Source organism: Haliotis rubra, unplaced genomic scaffold (assembly GCF_003918875.1).
Source record: "Haliotis rubra isolate DU_JTF1 unplaced genomic scaffold, ASM391887v1 Scf1256, whole genome shotgun sequence".
NCBI lineage: Eukaryota > Metazoa > Mollusca > Gastropoda > Lepetellida > Haliotidae > Haliotis > Haliotis rubra.
The window spans coordinates 149,924-171,932 of record NW_025765177.1 but is presented as its reverse complement, the minus strand read 5'-3'; the positions used below and the strand labels follow the sequence as shown (position 1 = coordinate 171,932).

The window sequence follows — 22,009 nt, the reverse complement described above, 5'->3', positions numbered from 1 at the left end:
TAGATGAGCACTATTGCCTTTTTCATTTAAGATCATTGCCATGGAAACTCATAAATCATGGCAAACTCACAAATCAATCACCAAAAAGACCAATATATGTGCCAAATCTAGTGAAAACAATACTGTACAGTTTTAAAAAGGAAATATGACAGATGTCAACTTTAGTACAGACAGATGGACCAACAGTGTCCTTTTTCATACACCATCCCACATCTCTTCCCCATGAAATTTTTATTGGGACAAAATATCACCCATGTTGGAATCAATGTATTTATAACATTTTTGTACAAAAGTCTCGTAGGCCTATAGGTCGGATGTTACTTTTACAATGCTTTTATATTTGCAAATATTTCAACTGTAACAGCTGACTGAGTTTAGTTTTACGCCGCTTTTAGCAATATTCCAGCAATATCACGGCGGGGACACCAGAAATGGGCTTCACACATTGTGCCCATGTGGGGAATCGAACCCGGGTCTCCGGCGTGACAAGCAAACGCTTTAACCACTAGGCTACCCCACCGCCCCTTCAACTGTAACATGTGACACTGTAAGCAAAATAATTTTCTTCTTTGTTTTTCTTCTATAACAGGGTGTATATTGCAGAGAACTGACTGGAGGTCATGATGTGGTGGAGTCTGGAGGCACGCTATTGCCCACAGTGAGAGTATTGATCCCACCTGCCCTCATCACTGACTGGCTGCAGGATAAGGACAGCTGACTCCACCATTGATTTCCACTACCGTTACCTACACCTTGTTGCCCCACACACCTTGTTCCCCCACATACCTTGTTCCCCACACACCTTGTTGCCCCACACACCTTGTTCCCCCACACACCTTGTTCTCCCACACACCTTGTTGCCCCACACACCTTGTTCCCCACACACCTTGTTCCCCCACACACCTTGTTCCCACACTCATGTACTACTGTTACACAAATGCTTCATCACATCAAGCACCTGCTTGTGATGATGATGCTACCCTGAACAGCAGCCACCATGCCTACCATTGGCAGACTGGATTAGGCTGAAATATTTGAATTGTATGTTCACCTGACACTACAGTACAAAGTGGTAGAATTATTTACCTTATTTTTCTACCTGTTTATATATGACTAGCTCATGAAAACTCCAGGGTGTGTTTACTTAGAACCATGTGACCACTTAGTACTTCATGCTTAATTCCATGACTACACAAGCAGACAACATAACTGTCTGTTAACCTTGTCAAAGTGGACATACCTGTACCTTTTCTCCTTTGGAGAATTTAGGATACCAAGGATCCTTCACAATTACACAGAACAAGGAAGTAAATGAAAATGATGAATAAAAATGATAGTTGAACTTTAGTGAAGTAGCTTTTTATAAGTTGTAAATTACCTACTCCAGTTCGACTTTAGCCACAAGTTAAAATCGTGAGTTTACTTACATCTATTTTGGGACATTATGTTCAGCTAGCAATAATCCATATGCTTAAGATACAATACCAAATAAAGAGTCTTTGACTGACTGACTGACTGAGTTTAGTTTTACGCCGCTTTTAGCAATATTCCAGCAATATCACGGCGGGGGACACCAGAAATGGGCTTAACACATTGTGCCCATGTGGGGAATCGAACCCGGGTCTTCGGCGTGACGAGCCAACGCTTTAACCACTAGGCTACCCCACCGCCCCAAAGAGTCTTTGAAAGACAGGATAAGTCTGCACGGCTCATATATGGAACATTTTTATGGCATGGACTACCATACAAGTAAACATGCAAAACAATATTAGACTCTCTCCTTAATCAATAACAGAGTAACTGTCAATACCTGTGTCAGGTAATGCGAGTCAGACTATAGGTTGAACTGTGACTACTGCCACAAACAGGCACACTGTTAATTCTAGTTGTGACCTGACAATAATCAGTATGTCACAACACAGCCATAAACCTGACCCACAAAGGCTAACACAAGCTCAGTGTTGACAGCCACACAATTAACATAAAGAGCAAATGTATTAAGCAGCAATATTTTCTTGACACAAAGTCACCACATTGACATTAACATCAATATATCCGCTATTACTTGAAGACACATGATATATACATGTCCGCACAAATTTCAAGTTACCCTAGCTTCTAAGTTGGATCTAGTTCCTGACAAAGTAATCTTAGTGCTACGATGATCCTAACTCCCATACTTCAACACAGACATGACAATCTAAGTGCTACGATGATCCTAACTAAGTGCTACGATGACCCATACTTCAACACAGACATGACAATCTTAAGATCCTAACTCCCATACTTCAACACAGAGATGACAATCTAAGTGCTGAGGTTGCGCTGTCGAATTTGGCCCAGTTTAGTAAGTTTATCTGTTTCAAAACTGCATTGACTGAAGTATTGACTGAGCAGCATATAGCAACTAAAATATTCATCCTGTGGTCAATAATTATTGGTTGCATTTTCCAGTTGCATTGACAGTTCGCTCAGTTACATGAAGGAACGTCTCTGTCTGTCGAGGAAATACAGAGTGATTGTTACTGTTGCTACAGATGGAATGACCATTTCCGTATTAAGGAACTTAATCAGGTCTCCAACAATGGATCCAGGCCACTAAGAGGAGTTAGAACCACTAGGCATTGAGCCTGACCTTGTAAGAATTGTTGAGACCAAGCCTGACCTTAATAGAATGATGACGATTGAACCTGACCTTGTAAGAACCATTAAGACCAAACCTGGCCTTGTGGGAACCATTAAAATTGAGTCTGAAATTGAACAACCACTAAAACCAAGTCTGACCTTGAAGAACCATTAAGAGCAAATCTGATCATGTCTTAACTATTAAACTCAAGAATGACCTTGTTAGAACCGTGAAATCACTGGAAGAGATAGCATCAGCCTGATTCTTGCTTAATTCAGTGCAAATCCATAATCATATCATGTTATGAAGCAACAGTTTGCTTGTAAAACACCTCACATCATTTGTCTTATGAGCAGGCACCTTGTTATCAAATTATGTAAATTCTAATGCAGACTATTTCATTTATAGCAAGTGACTCTTAATTATGAAATCTCTCACATCAAAAAGGAGCACTTAACTGTTTCACTTTTTCTGACACATTTTCTTCAATCACCAAACCTGCATTATTTACTGCATAAATAAGTGAGTGAGTTGGGTTCAATACAAGACCCAGGCAGGGCTTCAATTGGCCTAATCAGCATCCTTGGAGTCAATATCTGTGCTGAATCTACACAAGTAATAATTATAATCATGGCTCAGGTCAAACCTCAGATTTACTTGTGAAATGTGTATCTACATTATATAACTTTATTTATAACAAAACCAAACATGCTTCCATACTTCATCTATAATAAACCCAAGCATGGTTATAACACTTGTTACTATTCCTGCTCTGTAAGAGCATGTATCAGCTGTCAGCTCCAGCTGAAGTGGACGGACAATGACACCACACATGCTATGACAAGATGCACCTGTGTCAGATTGACTCAGCAGGATCAGTGAGGATTATTCTGAACACACAGCTTCTTCAAAGTTGCTGATTTAATAAGCATTGCTGATTCTGATTTCAGCACACAGCTATTGACTTCCCACACGACCTCACACTTCACAGTGGACATAATATTTTATAGTAAAAAGTAAAAAAAATATATAAAACAAACTGTTTTTAAGTGTGACCAGATAATTTGTCAGATTAAAAGAATCAGATTTTCTTCAACTTCTTTCGAGAGGTATATATGTTTTGCAATTTGAGACATTTTGCTAATTTAAACCTCAAGCCAATGCAATGATTATTATAAAGTTAACAGGTACAAATCTCCAGGCAAAAAACATCTATATTGACGACAGAAATTTATGTGCTAATTTCCATCCGCTCCAAGAGCATTCCACACGTAATTACACCAACCCTGTCCAAAAATGCCTAGTCACTCATCCCGTGGGATTCGTGCCCATGAAATCAGTCCATTATGTATATCTTTCCCACTGTCACTAAATCTCCCATTTACTAATTTCATTAAGGTTTCCTAAATGATGTAAGTGATTCAGGAAGAATCTCCAGATGGGTAGTCCATATTTGCTCTTGCACTTGATCACATCAGAAAGTATTACTACAAACCTTATACTTGTGACCGTGCACACCTGACACACACACATAAAATATCTGGGTAAACATATCAATAGCACATAATTGAATATCAAAACACAACATATATAATCAAACAATCCTGACCCAGATCTGTATACCAATTTGGCAGACACACACTGCTTGGCATCTTGTTAGCAATCATTTACAAAATTGTTCACCAAACAAGTTGATGCCAAATGCAATTTCCACCATGAAGAATAAATCTTTGTTCTGGGCCACGTTCCACAAAGCCATTGTTGCACAATGACTGTCGTAAGTCTCCATGCCACAAAGACATTGTTGCACAATGACTGTCGTAAGTCTCCATGCCACAAAGCCATCGAAGAGCAATGACTGTCAAAAGTCTAAATTCCACAAATCCATAATTGTGTAATGACTGTTTTAGTCTGTTAAATTACAGGCGTGACAACTACGTACTACTAAAATAGCTTTGAGGAAAGGGGCCAAGATTACATTAACATCGCTGGAAAAGTTGTAACAATCCTACTTTTGATATTCTTACAATATTTACACATTGGTTATTGAAAGTTATTTAAGTGCAACATAAAAGTCAAGTCTATCGGTATTATGAAGCAAGTACAGCATACATGGTAAGTAGTCTACAATAACAATGTTACCTTATTATTTATTAATTGTAAATAGCAAATACTCACAATATCCCATGACCACGTAGATTAATTAATATACCAGGAAGTGGCAGTAAATACTTGCATGGTATTGTGGTACTAATATAAATATTTCTAGTTGGAATATTAACACTGATTGCATTACACATGAATCAGTAGGTTTTGTTGGCATACTTGGCAACCGTTGCAGGAGGCACCATAAATTTTTATGTTAAGAACAAAAGTAACTAGGGAGATTAATTTCATCTTTACTGGAATTGGAATGACCGAAGCCAGGGCTTTTTTTTTTTTTTTTCAAATTTGGCAATGTCTAAAACACTTATTGTCTTGCAGGGATTCAGAGGAGTTAATTTTCTATGAACCTGGCTGACTGTCACTGAAAAGGTTGCAATTAATTTTTTAGAATTCCCTACCGCTGTATATTAAAGTCCCATCAAGAGCTGGAAGAAAATGTCCAAATGGCAATTGTCCATAGCAAAATTAGTGTCTTTCATCAATTCTTCTCTGTTCAGCCTTTATTATGAATAATTGATAAATAAAACCAGTGTTTGTGAAAAGATAACAAAAGAGCTAAATACACAAGGCAGGGAGCATTTCTAACAGATTTAGGACGGTGTTTCTGTCGCACTATAGGTGGTGTGGGGTAGCCTAGTGGTTAAAGCGTTCGCTCTTCATGAAGACCCACTTCCATTCCCAACATTGGTACAATGTGTGAAGCCCATTTCTGGTGTCCACTGCCATGATATTGCTGGAGTGAGTGAGTGACTTTAGTTTTACGCCGCACTCAGCAATATTTCAGCTATATGGCGGCAGTCTGTAAATAATCGAATTTGGACCAGACAATCCAGTGATCAACAGCATGAGCATAGATCAGCGCAATTGGGAACCGATGACATACTATCAACCAAGTCAGCGAGCCTAACCACTGGATCTGGTTAGTCGCCTCTGAGGACAAGCATGTGTTACTGAAGATCAATATTCTAACCGGGACCTTCACGGGTAGATAGTGATGGAATTAATTGCTAAAAGCTATAAACTAAACTCACTCTAAACGATTTAATTCTTAGTTGTCAGGGAGGCTCTGCCAAGACTAATACATGTCATTTTTACAGAACCATATAATTCCTGACACTGAAAAGGAGCCCAGTGAGAAGTGACATTAGACTTGCTTCATTTACAGCTTTAGCTTTACAGAAAGGGCTGGGCAGACGAGAAAATAATGCAGTTCAGGGACTGTGAGACAGACTACTGCCAAGCCTGCCATCCCAAGAAACACTGTTTTAGCCCCAGGTCAGTACTTTCCAGGGTAAAACCCATGAAGTGTGTATGTAATATTCTAGACTTTCTAAGGTGAAACCCCTGAAGTGTCTGTATGCAATATCCTGGACTCTCAACAGTTTACAAGGAACCATCACGAGTAGAGAATGTACTCATTACAGGTGAAGCCTCATGTTGCTGACTACACACCACACAAGGAGCACTATATTTAGCAGGACCCATGTCAAGAACAATAGACAGTCTACTTTTATTGATTGATTGATTGATTTATTGTCATTTTACGTTGCTTCTATAATTTATTATTTATTAAATCATTGACATTCTACTTTTTTATTTTTTCAAATCTATTAGTGGATTCTGACTAAGGAAATACAAAAAGTTGTCTGTACTTATCTGAAGACAAATGTTCATTTGATGGTAATTTTAGTGCTAGCATTTGTGAAAATAATCTTGGTGGGACGTTAGCTCACAAGAGTTGGTACTGACAATGTGTGAAATCATGATCATAAATATCCATAAATGTGTTCACTGGTTAATATGATCAACTGATCAGAGAGCCATCAGTTCCACATTTACAGGCACAAAAATCTAAACCAGAAGCTACTGTGATGCAGATGCAGCCCCATTTAACCTTTCCTGATGCATTTGCAGATACAACTACACCCAGGTTAATAATTTACAGGAATCAATGGAAACCTTCCCTGAACAACTGCAGCCCACACTGCATAAAATTCATCTGTATTTATCGGAAAGCTTGTCCTTTTTAGTTTTTGCTTGACACACTAAGCAATATTCAGGTTTTATGCTGGCAGCGTGTAAATAATTGAGTCAGGACCTGATGATCCAGTGATCAAGGTTCCATGCTGTTGGGAATACAATGACGCTTAATCAACCAAATCATTGATCTTCAGACCAATTTTGATCCATTTTGACACCTCGTACAGCCAGCTAAGATTATTATGGACTTTTTCTATTCCCGAATCCCCTTGGGGAATTAAACTGGTAATGACAATCAAGACTACATCCATGCTGAACCTGAGATGTATACTCATTGAGGCCACAGCAGTCTGACATCACTAGACTCGAGGTACCAAGGCATAGAATTGTTTGACACTTCAGTGATGATCAGGCTGTTTGAAGTGAGTGAGTGAGTTTAATTCTACGTCGCTTTTTAGCAATATTCAAGCAATATGATTGTGGGGGACACCAGAAATGGGCTTCACACATTGTACCCATGTGGGGAATCGAACCCAGGTCTTCAGCATGACAAGCAAACCTTTTAACCACTAGGCTACCCCAAGAGCCTTAGGCAGCTTAAAAACATCAATAGAGTTTAGGTAGAGAAGTGATTGACACTGACACAGGCAGGTAACAATAATACTCTTTTCCAGAGACTATGTAATATGCAAAATATGCTACTCAATACTTGATAGGGATATTCTGAGTGTGTGGGATAAATCTGACTGGTTGTTTGGCTACCCCGTAATAGAAACAGGATATGATTTGGGCATGGAACATGTTAAACTGATACAATCAATGCTTAATTTGAGGTAATAATTACTTTTCTAAAAATTAACGAAAGTAAACATTGCAGCATGTGTATAAGTACAATTTTGAAAGATTCTTCCAACATTGCAATACGTATGGAATAGACAGTGTGAAAGGGAAGGAGTTAATCTTTGGTGCACTCAGGCATTTCTTCTTTCCCAAAATGTGTTCAAAGTTCACTCAGATGCGCCACTCTGAACAGATGTCAATACTATTCAATTCTTTATTAGGATTTTGTGCTCATTCATAATCTTTTGATAGTTGGGTGACAATAACCATTACTTTTGTGTATTATGAAATGAAGATTAACAGTGCTTCAGGTACAACCCAAACTGCATTCTATTCATAATGACAACATCTGCATACAACCTCTTAGATGTATTCCCAACCTGGACACCTATAATATTCCTATAAAATATTGAGTAGTATACATGGTATACAATGAACCTCTGTAAAGAAGTCAGATGTAAAGTCTTGACAGTACCGTTTAATGCATCGTGGGAACAGCAATTCCTGATAAAGGAAAGTGATATAGAGATCTCTTGAGGTTTCATCATGTTAAAAATTCAAAACTTCCGAGGTTTGAAACCTTAAAGTTCTTACAAATAACATCCTGAAGAAGCATGTGTGTTTATTTGCCACCTTGTGCATCTCCCTGGCTGGCTAGGTGGTAACTGGGCCAATCCCAACCCATCAAGTATTTATCCCCTCCATTACAGGTGTATAGTCTGCCATATCTCCCAACTGCAAGGGTGACCATGCCTTTGCCATCCTGATTGGGGGACCACCATCCTCGTTAATTAGTCATGTTATTAATGAGAGGTCAACACAGCAGGCAGTAGTGTTGGCTGGGGAACAGACAACATGGAGTCGGACTAGGCCATCCACAAATGTGGCAGCTGGCTTGAATTACCTTCTAAAGACTTTTACTTTTATCAATTATTCAAAGTAAAAATGGTTGAACTTTTTAATAATGACCTTATTGTCATTAACATTCCAGATAAAATGTTCAAAACTGAGAACCTGATGAAACTATTTTGTAATATTTCTAGTGCTGACACAGCTAACATAATATTGATTTGATTTTCTTGTTTTCTGCACAAGAATAACGATCAACTTACGCAGTCATAAACTCAGAATGTACAGCCTTGAACCTCGGTCACAACAGTGTTGTTTGCCATTTGCTTATTGACCAAGCTTACTTGGTAGTATGTCTGGTCATGACAAATGCTCATTTATAATGCAGGGTAACATACCACAGGTACAGCCTTTCCCCAGTCTTTTCATAGTCCAGCTACACTATGTTGTCCATCTTCTCTCCGACTGGCAGTTGAACCCCATACACTATACAACAGTCTGTCAACCACACGTCTAACTTTGACCAACTGAAGGACCACACCGCTCAGATTTACTTAACTGCCCATTCACCCTGTAAGTCTAAAGCAGGGTACATTCCGTGTGGAGAATTACACTTAATGAGGGTGGCCTCCAATCAACAGGTACTTGTACTAATCCCAAGCAGGACTGTTTGTGGAGTCTGTTGCTCTTGTCAACAATCTTAGGTCTATATTACAGTAATAGCAATTGTGTTATGGGTATGGGGCAGACAAAACAGTGCTGGTTGTGTACTGTTGGTACGAGGTTCATATACTACACATGTACAACTATATATGAACCTTCCTATACTTCAGGTGGCCACTGAATGTATCTTTGGATTATATGTTTTCAGGTGTCATATTTTTTTGGCAGTATTTACTCTCACTATGTGGAGGCAGGTTGGATCACCCAGGCATAGATGTCATGTCAAGTTTGAGTACTCTTGGTTCCAGGGTACATATATATATATGTACCCTGTTAATATGGTTATTCCTGTGAGTCTCTGTGGTCACTGAATTTCATTCATACGAATACAAAATTTTAATTAAGTGAAGATGTACAATATTTTCCACTTCGTTTCAAGTTTAAAAAAAGGAACAAACATATTTTTATAGGCAAAGGCAGTGTTATCTTCCGAGTGTTCATAACATGTATATAATTTAATAGCCTTACTGTCATAACATGAAATCTATAATTTTAGACATATTAAGCCTGATTTACCAAAGGCTGTTTGAAGTCACCATCTTTGAATGTCTTTACTGACTTTCACAGAGATACTGTGCTGCAGTTTAAAATTCTATAACACATTGGGGACACATATTAAACTGATTCTGCACCAACCTAAACATGTTAGCATGGCGTGGTTACCAGCCTGTAACCATCTTTTACCCACTTTAATAATGTCTTTAGTGATGTGATTAGAGGATTGAACACACACTTTCAGCTCTCCAGGCAGATGCTGTATCCACTACACTAAAACCCCTTCTTACCAAAGGATAAACTGGGTACATATGGCATTTTTATTACATCATAAATGTTGTTACATCTAAGTAACCATTTCTCCACAAGTTTTGATAAAACTTGATCACTGAAGCACCCTCAGTGACCAAGCTCCACAGATGATATATGGCATCTGTGTCTATCTGTGTGACCACATAGATAACTTAGCTGGGCCGCACACCACACGGACACTGCCCTCCTAATATAGAAATATATACATAACATACAGTAAAAAGCAACATGTGTCTATGCACATATACCAAATCAATGTACAGCGAGAAAGCTACGCAGGTTTTAGAAATGTACCACTTCAGTGAAACCCATTTGCACAAGCAAGGTGCTGACCAAACCATCATCATTATCAGAGTAAACCAGCAATTGAACCCATATTCAAGGGGTTTTAGCATGCTCATTGGACTCAACTCTGAAACGCAAATAGCAGCGCCTTAAACAATTGTACTATCTGTGCTCCTACTCCCAGAACAGAACATCCAAAGACTCCTATATCAATTGTATATCATAACTATCAACTGGGCTTTGAAAATAATTGTGAAATTCAAATGGTCTTTCTCATAACACTGACCTATGATTTAGAGGGAGCCCAACTTCAAATAAAACAGCAGCAAATATAAAGGACGATAACAACTAATTAGTGATTAGTGAAAGGCTGCTGTCAACAATACTTTCATCATATTTGCTTATTTTGGAAACAAAGCCAAACAGATACTGGAGAAACCCAAGAGCAGGGATTGACTCGGCATAGCAATTTGCAACCTCACAGACAACACATCCACAGATGGCCTCATTAATTTCTCACACTGAACATCGACTACTACTGCCACCAACAAATTGTCTACCTGCTAAATAAGGTGTTGTTCATCTTATTTCAAGGGCTTGTATAGTATTCCCAGAATTTATAGAGAAAATTGTTTCAGCAAATATCTAATACATGTATATAAAATATAGAAGTTTTACTTAAATGAATATGTTGAGATATGATTCTCTTACAGTCTGAGCGTCTTTTCAGTACTTTGTGAGCCCTCCTTGCCCTGCAATACACGACTGAATACGCACAGGTACAAGATTGTAGGAAATCGTGTGACAGCGTATCCCAATGGTCGACCACGTTTTGCTTCATATCTCAATATTTCTAAGTCGTTTTTGGTTTATTCTGTCCTTCATTAGTCCCCACACATTCTCAATAGGGTTAAGATCTGGGCTGTAGCTGGGCCAGTCTAAAACTTGAACATTTTCGTCCGACAACCACTGTTTAGTGTAGCCCGCAGAGTGTTTTGGGTTGTTATCATACTGGAAAATCCAATTATCTATAGCCGTTGGATGGATCATTAAAGATGTCAATTTATCGTTCCTTCATCAAATTTCCAAAGAAAATACACTCCATCACTCCATGTGATGATATCACACCCCACACATGAAATTTGGGGCTATGTTTTGGGCGTTAGTAGATAGGTTTCACTGTATCTTTTGTCCATATTTTCACACAGTTTGGAAAAAGACAGACAGAACTTTCATCGGAAAAGGAAACATTATCCCAATCTTGATTATTGTGAGCCCTACACCAGTTTAAATGTCTTCGTTTGTGTGCATCTTTCATGAATGGTGAGGGAATTCTGTGCTTTTTCACCCAGTTGTCATTTTTGTCTAAGGGTTTCATTACATACGTGAGGAATTCATCTATTAATCATGTCATTTCTCATATTCTCAACGCTTTTCAATTTTCCCCTACTCACAATCTGACCAAGTCACTGGTGATCTGTAGTACTGAACTTCCTTGGCCTCCTGCCCCTGTCTTGTGCTTAATCCCAACTCCTGACTGAATATTCTTCAAAGTTCTGTATACTGTAGACAGAGGAATGTCATGTCTACCAGCTAACTCTTTTGCATAAGTCATTTAGAACTAGCTTTCTTTTCTCTTCTGATATCAAATCTGCCTCGTCAACAAAGAAGCCGTCTGCTACAGCAGGGGAGATAATTCTTGATGTAGTAAGATTCATTCTTAAGCCTACAAGAGTTTCTTCCCATACTGAGTACATTACTTCATAACTTAACACCTATTTTACAATTCTTTAATCAGTATTAAGAAACAAAGATTTTCTCAATAATTTCTGGGAAAACTGTATTTCGATGAGAATACACTTATTCCTTTTCCCCTGTTCTTGCAATGGGCCTTTCATTGGTCATGAAAACCTTCACATTATTTTCTAGAACTTTTTTTCTGCACGACATTCTCATTTTGCTTTACTGACTGCCATTGCTAAATGCAAATAAAGCTAAAGCCTAAGCACAGCAAGAACATATTTTCAAAATGGACCAGCCATTCATTTCAGAGGGACTTGATAGGTCATAAGTTTTTCATGCATTCTTGTACTGAATAGTGCTGGGAAATAGTTAAAATCTCATAATTGATGACTAGTTCATTGCAACCAATCAGTTATCGAAAATAATTGGTTAGTGTCATTTTTAATTTTTTTCTGTTATGTATGTTAATACAAATAAAGAAAAAACATGTAGTTCTTTGGGGTTTTTTTGTTGAAAATTACACATAATGCATTTACTAATTTCACATCTTTAGAGGAGGACTAGTATGTAAGGAACATAATTTCCTTAAGTCTTTAAGATAAATTCCATCATGACTTGGAATAAACTCGTAGTGCTTATGAACTGTAAATTTAATGACACAGACAAAACCAGCCTTGCTAAAAATATTGTCAATGTAAACAACTGTTCCAAGATTGTTTGCGTTTGCATATGAGAAAACATGATCAATTGCTTGGTCGTTTAGTCACTGCAACCAGTTTTTGATTATTTCAATTAATAGGACCACCACTAATACTGAATATAATGATCCTACTGCAATGCCTGTCTCCCTTTGGATGACGTTACCCATGACCTTGTACAGTATTATTGTGACCGTCTTTTGAAAAGACAAAATGCAAAAGCACTTTTAATTTTATTGTCGCAAGACCCTCCCCCAATACGTGCATATATTTTATGGTCCTTCTTAAAAAGACAAAATGAAAAAGCGCTACCAGCTCTATGTATATCTTTTATGATCCTCCCCTGATTCCCTCTGAACCGCTATAATATGGCTGAAATAATGCCGATGCAACCACTCCCCCTGCAATATATGAAAAACTCAAAGGCCCAGATAATTAATACATCACAGTTTTCCATGACAATACAAGTACATGGATGGCAAGCCAAAACATCAATATTTTATAGAGGCTGGTTTCAGTAACACTATTTTTAGACAAAGTATAAGGCATAAATATAGTGTCAATAATTAATGTTGTCATTCAACAGATCCAAATTATATTTCTCTTAATGGGAAGCGTGGGTGTCTGTTGGAAACATTATATATAACAATAACCAGATGTAGTTCCATTATCACAGAAACTAATTCAAATCTGAGGGCACAGGTGGTACATTTGTTTAAGGCACTGGAAATGTTTCTCAGAGTTGTGTATCTTGGGTATGAAATAAACCTGTTATCACTGATTCAAAAATTGATTTCATTATGTTTCAAGGTTTGTCAATTCCATACCCCTGCTTCTGGGTTTTACCAAAGAAAGAAAATCCTAATAGTAACATCACGGAATTTACTACTAAATTATGCTGACTCATTGTGATGTGACTTAAATTTAAATTGACTTAAGTGACATCAAACCAAAATCACTCCAAATCATTATCTGTTGATCAAGGACTAATATGACATGAATGCCCTTGATTATCCATCATAACACATCAATATTCCATGTACACTTGTCATCATTATGAGCACCATTATAACAACATGTCTCCTGCTGTGGTTCTTCAATTCCCAGATCACCCATCATGTCCCACCCCCTGGGAGAGATCAAGGTCTGTGTGATGACAGTCATCAGATTATCGCCAGCAAACATCATGGAGCTTAATGCGAGCCATCATTAGCAACATGATATTTCCTACAAATGGTGATGTGACATAACAGAGGTAATGGCATCATCTGACACCCTGCATCTGCTCATGTGTGTGACTATTACCTGGTTCTGAGTAATCAAGACAAATCAATATCTACTGGTAATCTCCATAATGGTATATTCATCAGGAATCAGTACACAGTGGCTTAGTTTTGACAATATTCAAGTTGTTTATGTTTGTCTCAACTTTTTATCATAACAGTGAGAGAATGAGTTTAGTTTTACGCCGCTTTTAACAATATACCAGCAATATCACAGAGGGGGATAAGAGGAACACCAAAATGGGCTTCACACATTGCAGTGTATGAAGTAAGCCAAAACCCCATAATGTTACCAGCCCGAAATGGATTTAACCAGACCAGACACCAAGATATGACTCAGATATATATAACATCTCAATTTCTTACCAGACCATCGGGCTGGCTAGCTGTAAATCTAGACCGTCCGTCTGAAATCTAACCCGTCTCAGGTGGTCGGACGGGCCTTATTTCATACACTGCACATTGTACCCATGAGGGGAATCGAGCCCGAGTCTTCCGCATGACGAGCGAACGCTTTAACCACTAGGCTACCCCACCGCCCCTTATCATAACAGTTAGAAGAAGAAGATAAAGTCATTGATATACCATACCCTTTTGTAATGTGCAAAATATCATAAACATATGATATATGCCTCATGAAACAAAAACAGGTTAATCACAAAGCGTGCAAGTACACCCGACATTGTGACTGATAACTGAACCAAATCATTTTCCCTATTCTTTCAATGCTTTCAGTACATTCCAAAGATGTGAATTAGTACCTGTACTTTTCAATAGACATCAGACTGATGATGTTCATTTTAATATTTTCAAATCTCCCAACTGTAATTCCATAAGAAAACAGCAACAAGAAAACAACTTTCATCAAGAAATATTCATGAGATTTACTCCCGTTTGTAGCCTTTGAAAATAAAAAAAGAAAAGATATAACCCCACCCTTGTTTCAACCTCAGTTCAAGTTGCTGCCATGGAAACATTAAATATTAAATACAAACAAATCCTGAAAAGCAACGGGTACAAATTGTACAAAGCTGGTATGTATAAAATCTTTAAGTGTGAGTGAGTGAGTTTTACCCAGCTCTTAGCAATATTCCAGCAATATCACAGCAGGGGGCCCCAGAAATGGGCTTCACACATTGTATCCATGTGGGGAATTGAACCCGGGTCTTCGGTGAGACGAGTGAACACTTTAACCACTAGTCTACCCCACCCGGCCCCTAAAATGTTTAAGAAGAAATATTACATTGACAAACTATTGTGAAGAAATTAACCCCACACTCTCTTGAACCTTTGTCTAATTTGTTGCCATCAAAACACAACTAAAAAGGATAATAACTCTGTAAAGCAAAAAGCGCCTGTTCAGTGCATGCCAGATGTTAAAGTTTCATGAAGATAGAGTTATGGTTTAACTTTGGGACATGGAACCTGACATACTCCCAGCAAGCCTATGTCATGTGCGGGTTAAAAATAGCAGAAAGACCCAAAAATATGTTTGATGGTTACTCAAACTTCATCCTTTAGCATGAAAGGATTGCCAATATTGGGTGGAAAATACTACCCAGACTTGAGGACACTGTCCAGGCAATGAGTCAACAGATGTGTAGTGAACTGGAGCACACCTGGAATCAGCAGACCTCTGATCTGACTTAAAGCCATTGAGGACACATACAAGGCATTCACTGCCTCAGTGGTGTCGCACAATACAGATAAATATGCCAATCTGCAATATCTAAGTCCAGTCTGATCAATACCACTCAATAGTCCAAGTCATAACGGTGGTCCCCATAACCATTACATGGCAATATATGGCACTAGCAGTCACTCCACAACAAGCATGCATACATAAACATAACAGGGGACAAACTGAGAGCACAGGGCAAAATCACACCAATGGGAAATGGGTTAGAAGGTGCTTAGTTCACTCATCAATGTTTCACCGAGGTGTCACCAAAAGTAGGAATCAGCTCAGTTGTCAATGTTTCAGTGAGGTGTCACCAAAAGTAGGTATCAGCTCAGTTGTCAATGTTTCAGTGAGGTGTCACCAAAAGTAGGTATCAGCTCAGTTGTCAATGTTTCAGTGAAGTGTCACCAAAAGTAGGAATCAGCTCAGTGGTCAATGTTTCAGTGAGGTGTCACCAAAAGTAGGAATCAGCTCAGTGGTCAATGTTTCAGTGAGGTGTCACCAAAAGTAGGAATCAGTTCAGTTGTCAATGTTTCAGTGAGGTGTCACCAAAAGTAGGAATCAGCTCAGTGGTCAATGTTTCAGTGAGGTGTCACCAAAAGTAGGAATCAGTTCAGTTGTCAATGTTTCAGTGAGGTGTAACCAAAAGTAGGAATCAGCTCAGTGGTCAATGTTTCAGTGAAGTGTCACCAAAAGTAGGAATCAGCTCAGTTGTCAATGTTTCAGTGAGGTGTCACCAAAAGTAGGAATCAGTTCAGTGGTCAATGTTTCAGTGAGGTGTCACCAAAAGTAGGAATCAGTTCAGTGGTCAATGTTTCAGTGAGGTGTCACCAAAAGTGGGAATAAACTCAGTGGTCAATTGTGTTCAAGTGTGGTGTCACCAAAAGTAGGCAGTTCAGGTTTGAGGGTCACCAAAACATGTATCAGCTGAGATGTCATGTTTCAAAACTAGGAATCAGTTCAGTGGTCATGTGGCATCACCAAGAGTGACTATGTTCAATGTTTCAATGAGATGTCACCAAATGTGGAAAGCTCAGTGGTCTTGGACTATGTTCAATGTTTCAAATCAATGGAAATAGGAAGTCAATCAAAAGTAGTCACCAAAAGTAGGAATAAGCTTAGTAGTAAATGTTTCAATGAGGTGTCACCAAAAGTAGGAATAAGCTTAGTAGTCAATGTTTCAATGAGGAGTCACCCAAAGTAGGATCAGTTTAGTGGCCAATGTTTCTGAGTGAATCCACTGCCAATTAGCTTGTGAAAAAGTATTCCCAAGAATGTCAGGACTCACAATTAGATATACTCCGGTAATTCCATGACTCTCTGCCAGCAGTATGTGCCACCTTTTCCCTCCGTGATTCTCCCAGATTATCATCTGTCATATCCAGGTCATACCATTGTTGTTGTGTAATACGTTGGAAATGTCTTTACCCAAGGACACTGGTGGTCTTGTGGTGCAGTTGCCAGTGTCAGTAACTCCATGTTCAATGTTACACATAAGAAGGTGGCACATATTGCTGAGTGTCATGGAATTACCTATGTATATCTATTTGTGAGTCCTGGAACCTCTTGGGAATAATTTTTCACAGGCAGTTGCATACAGATTTGAGTCCATGAGAAATCCCTGTGACTTCTTTAACATCTACAAGTTTGGTACATATCGTTGATTTTTTAATGACGTTATAGCACTTTGCTTTTCACACCTTACACTCATCATTGGGAAGTCCCAGTTAGAACAACCCCAACAGATGTGGGTGAGTAAAGACAATCAGACAAACACAGTCTGAACCTAAGAATGTATTTCTGTTCAGAAATATCAATTAACAAACAGATGCTGTAATTGATTAGGTTTTCATAATTGTACAGCCATATCTTTGACTGACTGACTGAGTTTGGTTGTACGCCGCTTTTAGCAATATTCCAGCAACATCACGGCAGGGGACACCAGAAATGGGCTTCACGCATTGTACCCATGTGGGGATTCGAACCTGGGTCTTCGACGTGATGAGCCAACGCTTTAACCATTAGGCTACCCCACCGCCCCGCCATATCTTTGAATACTATCAAAAAGGAATTAATTTGTACTACTTAATGTTTGTGTGGGATAATCAGATATGTCATTGTTTTAAATATACACTAGATAATTACTATGAGAATAAGTTTGTGCATAACAGGGTTATATACACCTGTAGTTACCACAGGAAATGTTAGACTAACAGGAGAGCTATGATCACTCCAACGGATGGTTACTAGAGAAGTCTAGTAAAGTGTGTGAACAAGTGAGTATTGTTTTACGCCACTTTTAGCAATATTCCAGCAATATCATGGCAGGTGACACAAGAAATCGGCTTCACACATTGTACTCCCTCATGTGGGGAATCAAACCCAGGTCTTCTACATGACAGATGAACGCTTTAACCAGCAGGCTACACCACTTTCCAAGTATATGAAGAACACAGAACTGGACTCAATTTTCAAAATTTGACCTGGTAAAGCAGATGCATCACTTTGGTTCAAATGCATCACAAGCATTTGTCACTGTCTGCATTGACTAAGTAGTCATCAAACTTGAGCGAGTGAGTGAACAGTTTCCTGACAAGATGTCCTGCAATGATTATCAGAAGTACCAAACCAGTGGTTGATAACATGACCATCGAGTCCATCCATTATTGAAATATGATACACAGACTGGCAGAAGTTACATGTGGTACATGTAAGCATACATCTGATCTCACCTTAGGAAGGTGAGTTTGTTCAAAATTGCCTCTGTTCACCCAGCAGAAAAAGGGTACCTGGTGGGATAAGTCAGCTTAGCAGCTTGGGTAAGTCGGGGAAATAATTAGGAGATAAACATAGTGTTGGAAAATCAGAGGTATATAACATGATTATATACCTCTGAAAGACTTAAATTAACCAATCACATTCGTGTATTTACTGAAGTTATGGTAGAAAGTCCGTCATGTTGTATGTGCTTGGAGTTTAGTGCTATATAAGTGGCCATATCATTATTAAGTTAAAACTTCCCATGTGGTCACCTATTAAAGAACATCCATGTAACACAACCAGTGGACATCCAATGTTCATTGAATGTACTGAGGAGTGTCCTGCTCTAACATATTAATGCTATGTTAAATAATATAACATGACAGTGCTCACTGATCCGACTATATCATGTCTATGCAGATTTAACCACACTGTATTATGTCTAAAGTCAATGTTGACCCAAACTGTGAACACAAGTGGGGGATCAGAGGAAGGGATCGCGAGGGAAAGATCATGGGGGGGGGAGCTAATCCATAATCATGTGTGCTCAATACTGTACCTGAGTCACAGTTGTTGTGTAACTTGTGTCTCCATAATAAAAGAAATCAACACTGGGGAGTAAATAGGTCTGATAGGACAATGACATTATCTAACTCCACAACATCAATACATTTGGCCCTAAACGAATAGCACTGGATGCTGCCATCAATAATACACAACACAAATGGTCTCTGCTGGACGTTTACCATGTTTCTCTTCTTTTGTCTTGGAATAATGTGTGGTCTTCATTTAAAATTCTGATTTCTTTTGGTCAACAAGAGACATAATACATTTGACATGTTTGGGGGAGAATTTCCTTTTTTCCCCAATGGCAGTGGATGGAAAGCACATGTGTGTAAGGCTTTTATAGGCAAGCACTTCCTGCATCATGACTTTAGACATAATACAGTGTGGTTAAATCTGCATAGACATGATATAGTCGGATCAGTGAGCACTGTCATCCTTCAGCAATATTGCTGATATATCACAGCTGCCTATATACAATCATGTCTGAAACAGACAAACCAGTGACTGACACATAGAGGATACTAAACGACCTTCCGTGTAATACCATTCTTATTAAACGAGTTAATGATTTGGTATCAAACAAGCAAAAACGTGTTTGATACTAAATCTTTCACGATATAATACTTCGAGGAAGCAAGTTTAGTATTCTGTTTATTACTCTCCAACATAAATTGATAGAAACTGCCTGCAGTGTGAATTCTCAGCTTTCCGCGAGTCAAGCATTTTGACGTCATAATGGTTTACAGTTATGACGTCATACGTCTAGCAGTATTACACTAGTGTAATATTGCCGTAAAAATATTACACTGAAGTATCTTCCACAAGCGAGTAATAATATAAGCTATTTGATAAATGGCCACCCAATCCACCGTACCACCAAGAATATGTTGGTTCGGACCTGCCATGGGTTCATGATTACCATAACTCTGGTTGTTATAGACAAGTAACATTCAGGAAGCACAAGTGAGCCTGTGAAGTACCACTTTAACCATAAAGTCAATATTTTCTGATAAAGATAAATTTATTTGTATCTCAGAACTCACCCTACCAATCATTATCTCTATCCAACACATTTGTTGACGGGTGAAAATAATTATCAATGAAAACCCTGCATCAACCTACTAATTAATGTCTCTATTCTACCCAGGCATTGGTGTAGATTACTTATTAATACATTCGTACGTCATGCCAAAGGTCTGGGTTCAATTGCCCACATGGCTAGGATGTGTGAAATAATACTTCTGGGAGTGTTGTCTTTTTTCCACCCTACATAACACTTCCACAGTACAATCAGTACTGCATCTGTAAATCCCACACAATGGCAACTCAGTGTTACATAAGGGCAATAGCATTTCCTTCGTGTAACAGTGTCCAGTAATTAGCAAGTCTGCAGTGCCTCTAATACTTCAATATCACACCCCTAGAACACCTTCTCTTGACTGTAATCCAGGTAACACCCTTCCATCCTAATTAAAAACCTAACCATTCCTTTTTTCTGAAAAAGAATCGGAAATACAATGGAAACATTTATGGAGAATTGTCACAAAAAAATCTTCCATCCCGAACACACCCAACAAGATATATGTACTGCGAGTATCTGTGGCCATTGATCACAGTCTACCCGAATGTATAGATGTTGGAACTGCCTACCTCATATTGTACGTCCACTTATCAAGCTTGAAGCTCGGTTCCATGTTGATGGTATCCTACTGTTCTACGTCAGACAGATAACATCACAGCCATATTGGTCTCCAGGTCATGTCAATACCTGTGATGTGTGTGTGTCTGTCTGTCTGTCTGTGGGTGCGTCCACTGTGACTGTGTCCGCTGTTGTCTCCGTGGTGTGTGACGACTGGTTGACTATGAGAGGAGTTGAGACACTGCGCACGCTGTCACATATTGATCAGCTCTCTGATGGTGACAACAATGCTTCCCCTAGACCTCAATCAGCCGTGCTGTACGCTATCTCTCTCTCTCCACCCACTTCCTGATCGTTGTCAATGAACACTACAATGGCGGATTCCGCAATATCTGTTTAACCCCACACAAGTCAACACACCAACACCTCTCACAGCTGAAAGGCAGACGCCCTTGTCCTCACACACAAAGGGTTAGCGTGGACTGTTTAGCAACGTTTATCTGCTGCTATGAAGCAAGCTGAGTCATGCCGACTTCCCCAGCCACAGTTTCTCATCTGTCCAATGTTGACACAGCTCTCAATCACAGTGATAACCTAACACTCTCCGACAACAGTTTATGCTCACTAAACCCTCCTCCTCTGCTAATCTTATTGCCTCTTGCAACAAGTCCCTGTCACCACTAGCTCCCTCTTCTGGTGGATGTGTTCAATCAGACTGTACCAAAGTCAGAGTGATCAACTGTATAGACAGTGTGATCGGCTCAAACTCGGCCAGGCAGAACAGCAACGTTGTGTCCACACTCACCTTGGGCCAGTGACGTGTGGCATGTCCTCGCCAGCATGGGAGACACAAGTAAGAATAGCTTGTTTATAACACACCAGCTGGAAGGTGTTGACTGACTTTGGTTAGCTCAGTCACCTGGACATGCCTAATTGTTGCAATAGTATTGATTTTCATTCACTGCAAACACACTAGTTCCTGCTACATGCAGGAACACTAATAACTTTGTTTCATGCTTATTAACATTAGTTTTATTACCTTCTGAATGTTTATACCTCTTAAAAAATATCATAACTGTTGAGATATAAAAGATAAATGTTTAGGAATGATTATATGAGTTTAAAAGAATATAAACAAGGGTTGGGTACTGAAAATATATATACATTTGCAGGAAAGACAAGGAAATGTTTCTAAATTTTGATAAAATGTAAATATTGATTTGTTTCAATTTTAATTCTTTTGCATAGTTCATATAACCTTGTGCAGGATTAATATACACACATATAAAAAATCTCTAAAGACAGTATGTGCAAAAGTCACCCATTTTCATGTCTCATGGATGCCATACGATGCATGGCATT

General features: G+C 38.8%; 1 protein-coding gene across 1 annotated transcript in view; it reads right to left on the bottom strand.

Annotated features, from left to right (window-relative positions):
• Positions 1-21,256, bottom strand: part of LOC124266423 (tubby-related protein 3-like) — a 67,236-nt gene extending 45,980 nt beyond the window's left edge. The window contains 1 exon segment of the mRNA XM_046701232.1: positions 20,659-21,256. Coding sequence (XP_046557188.1) covers positions 20,659-20,702 — 44 coding nt within the window. The 5' untranslated portion in view covers positions 20,703-21,256.
• Positions 21,257-22,009: the final 753 nt, after the last annotated feature.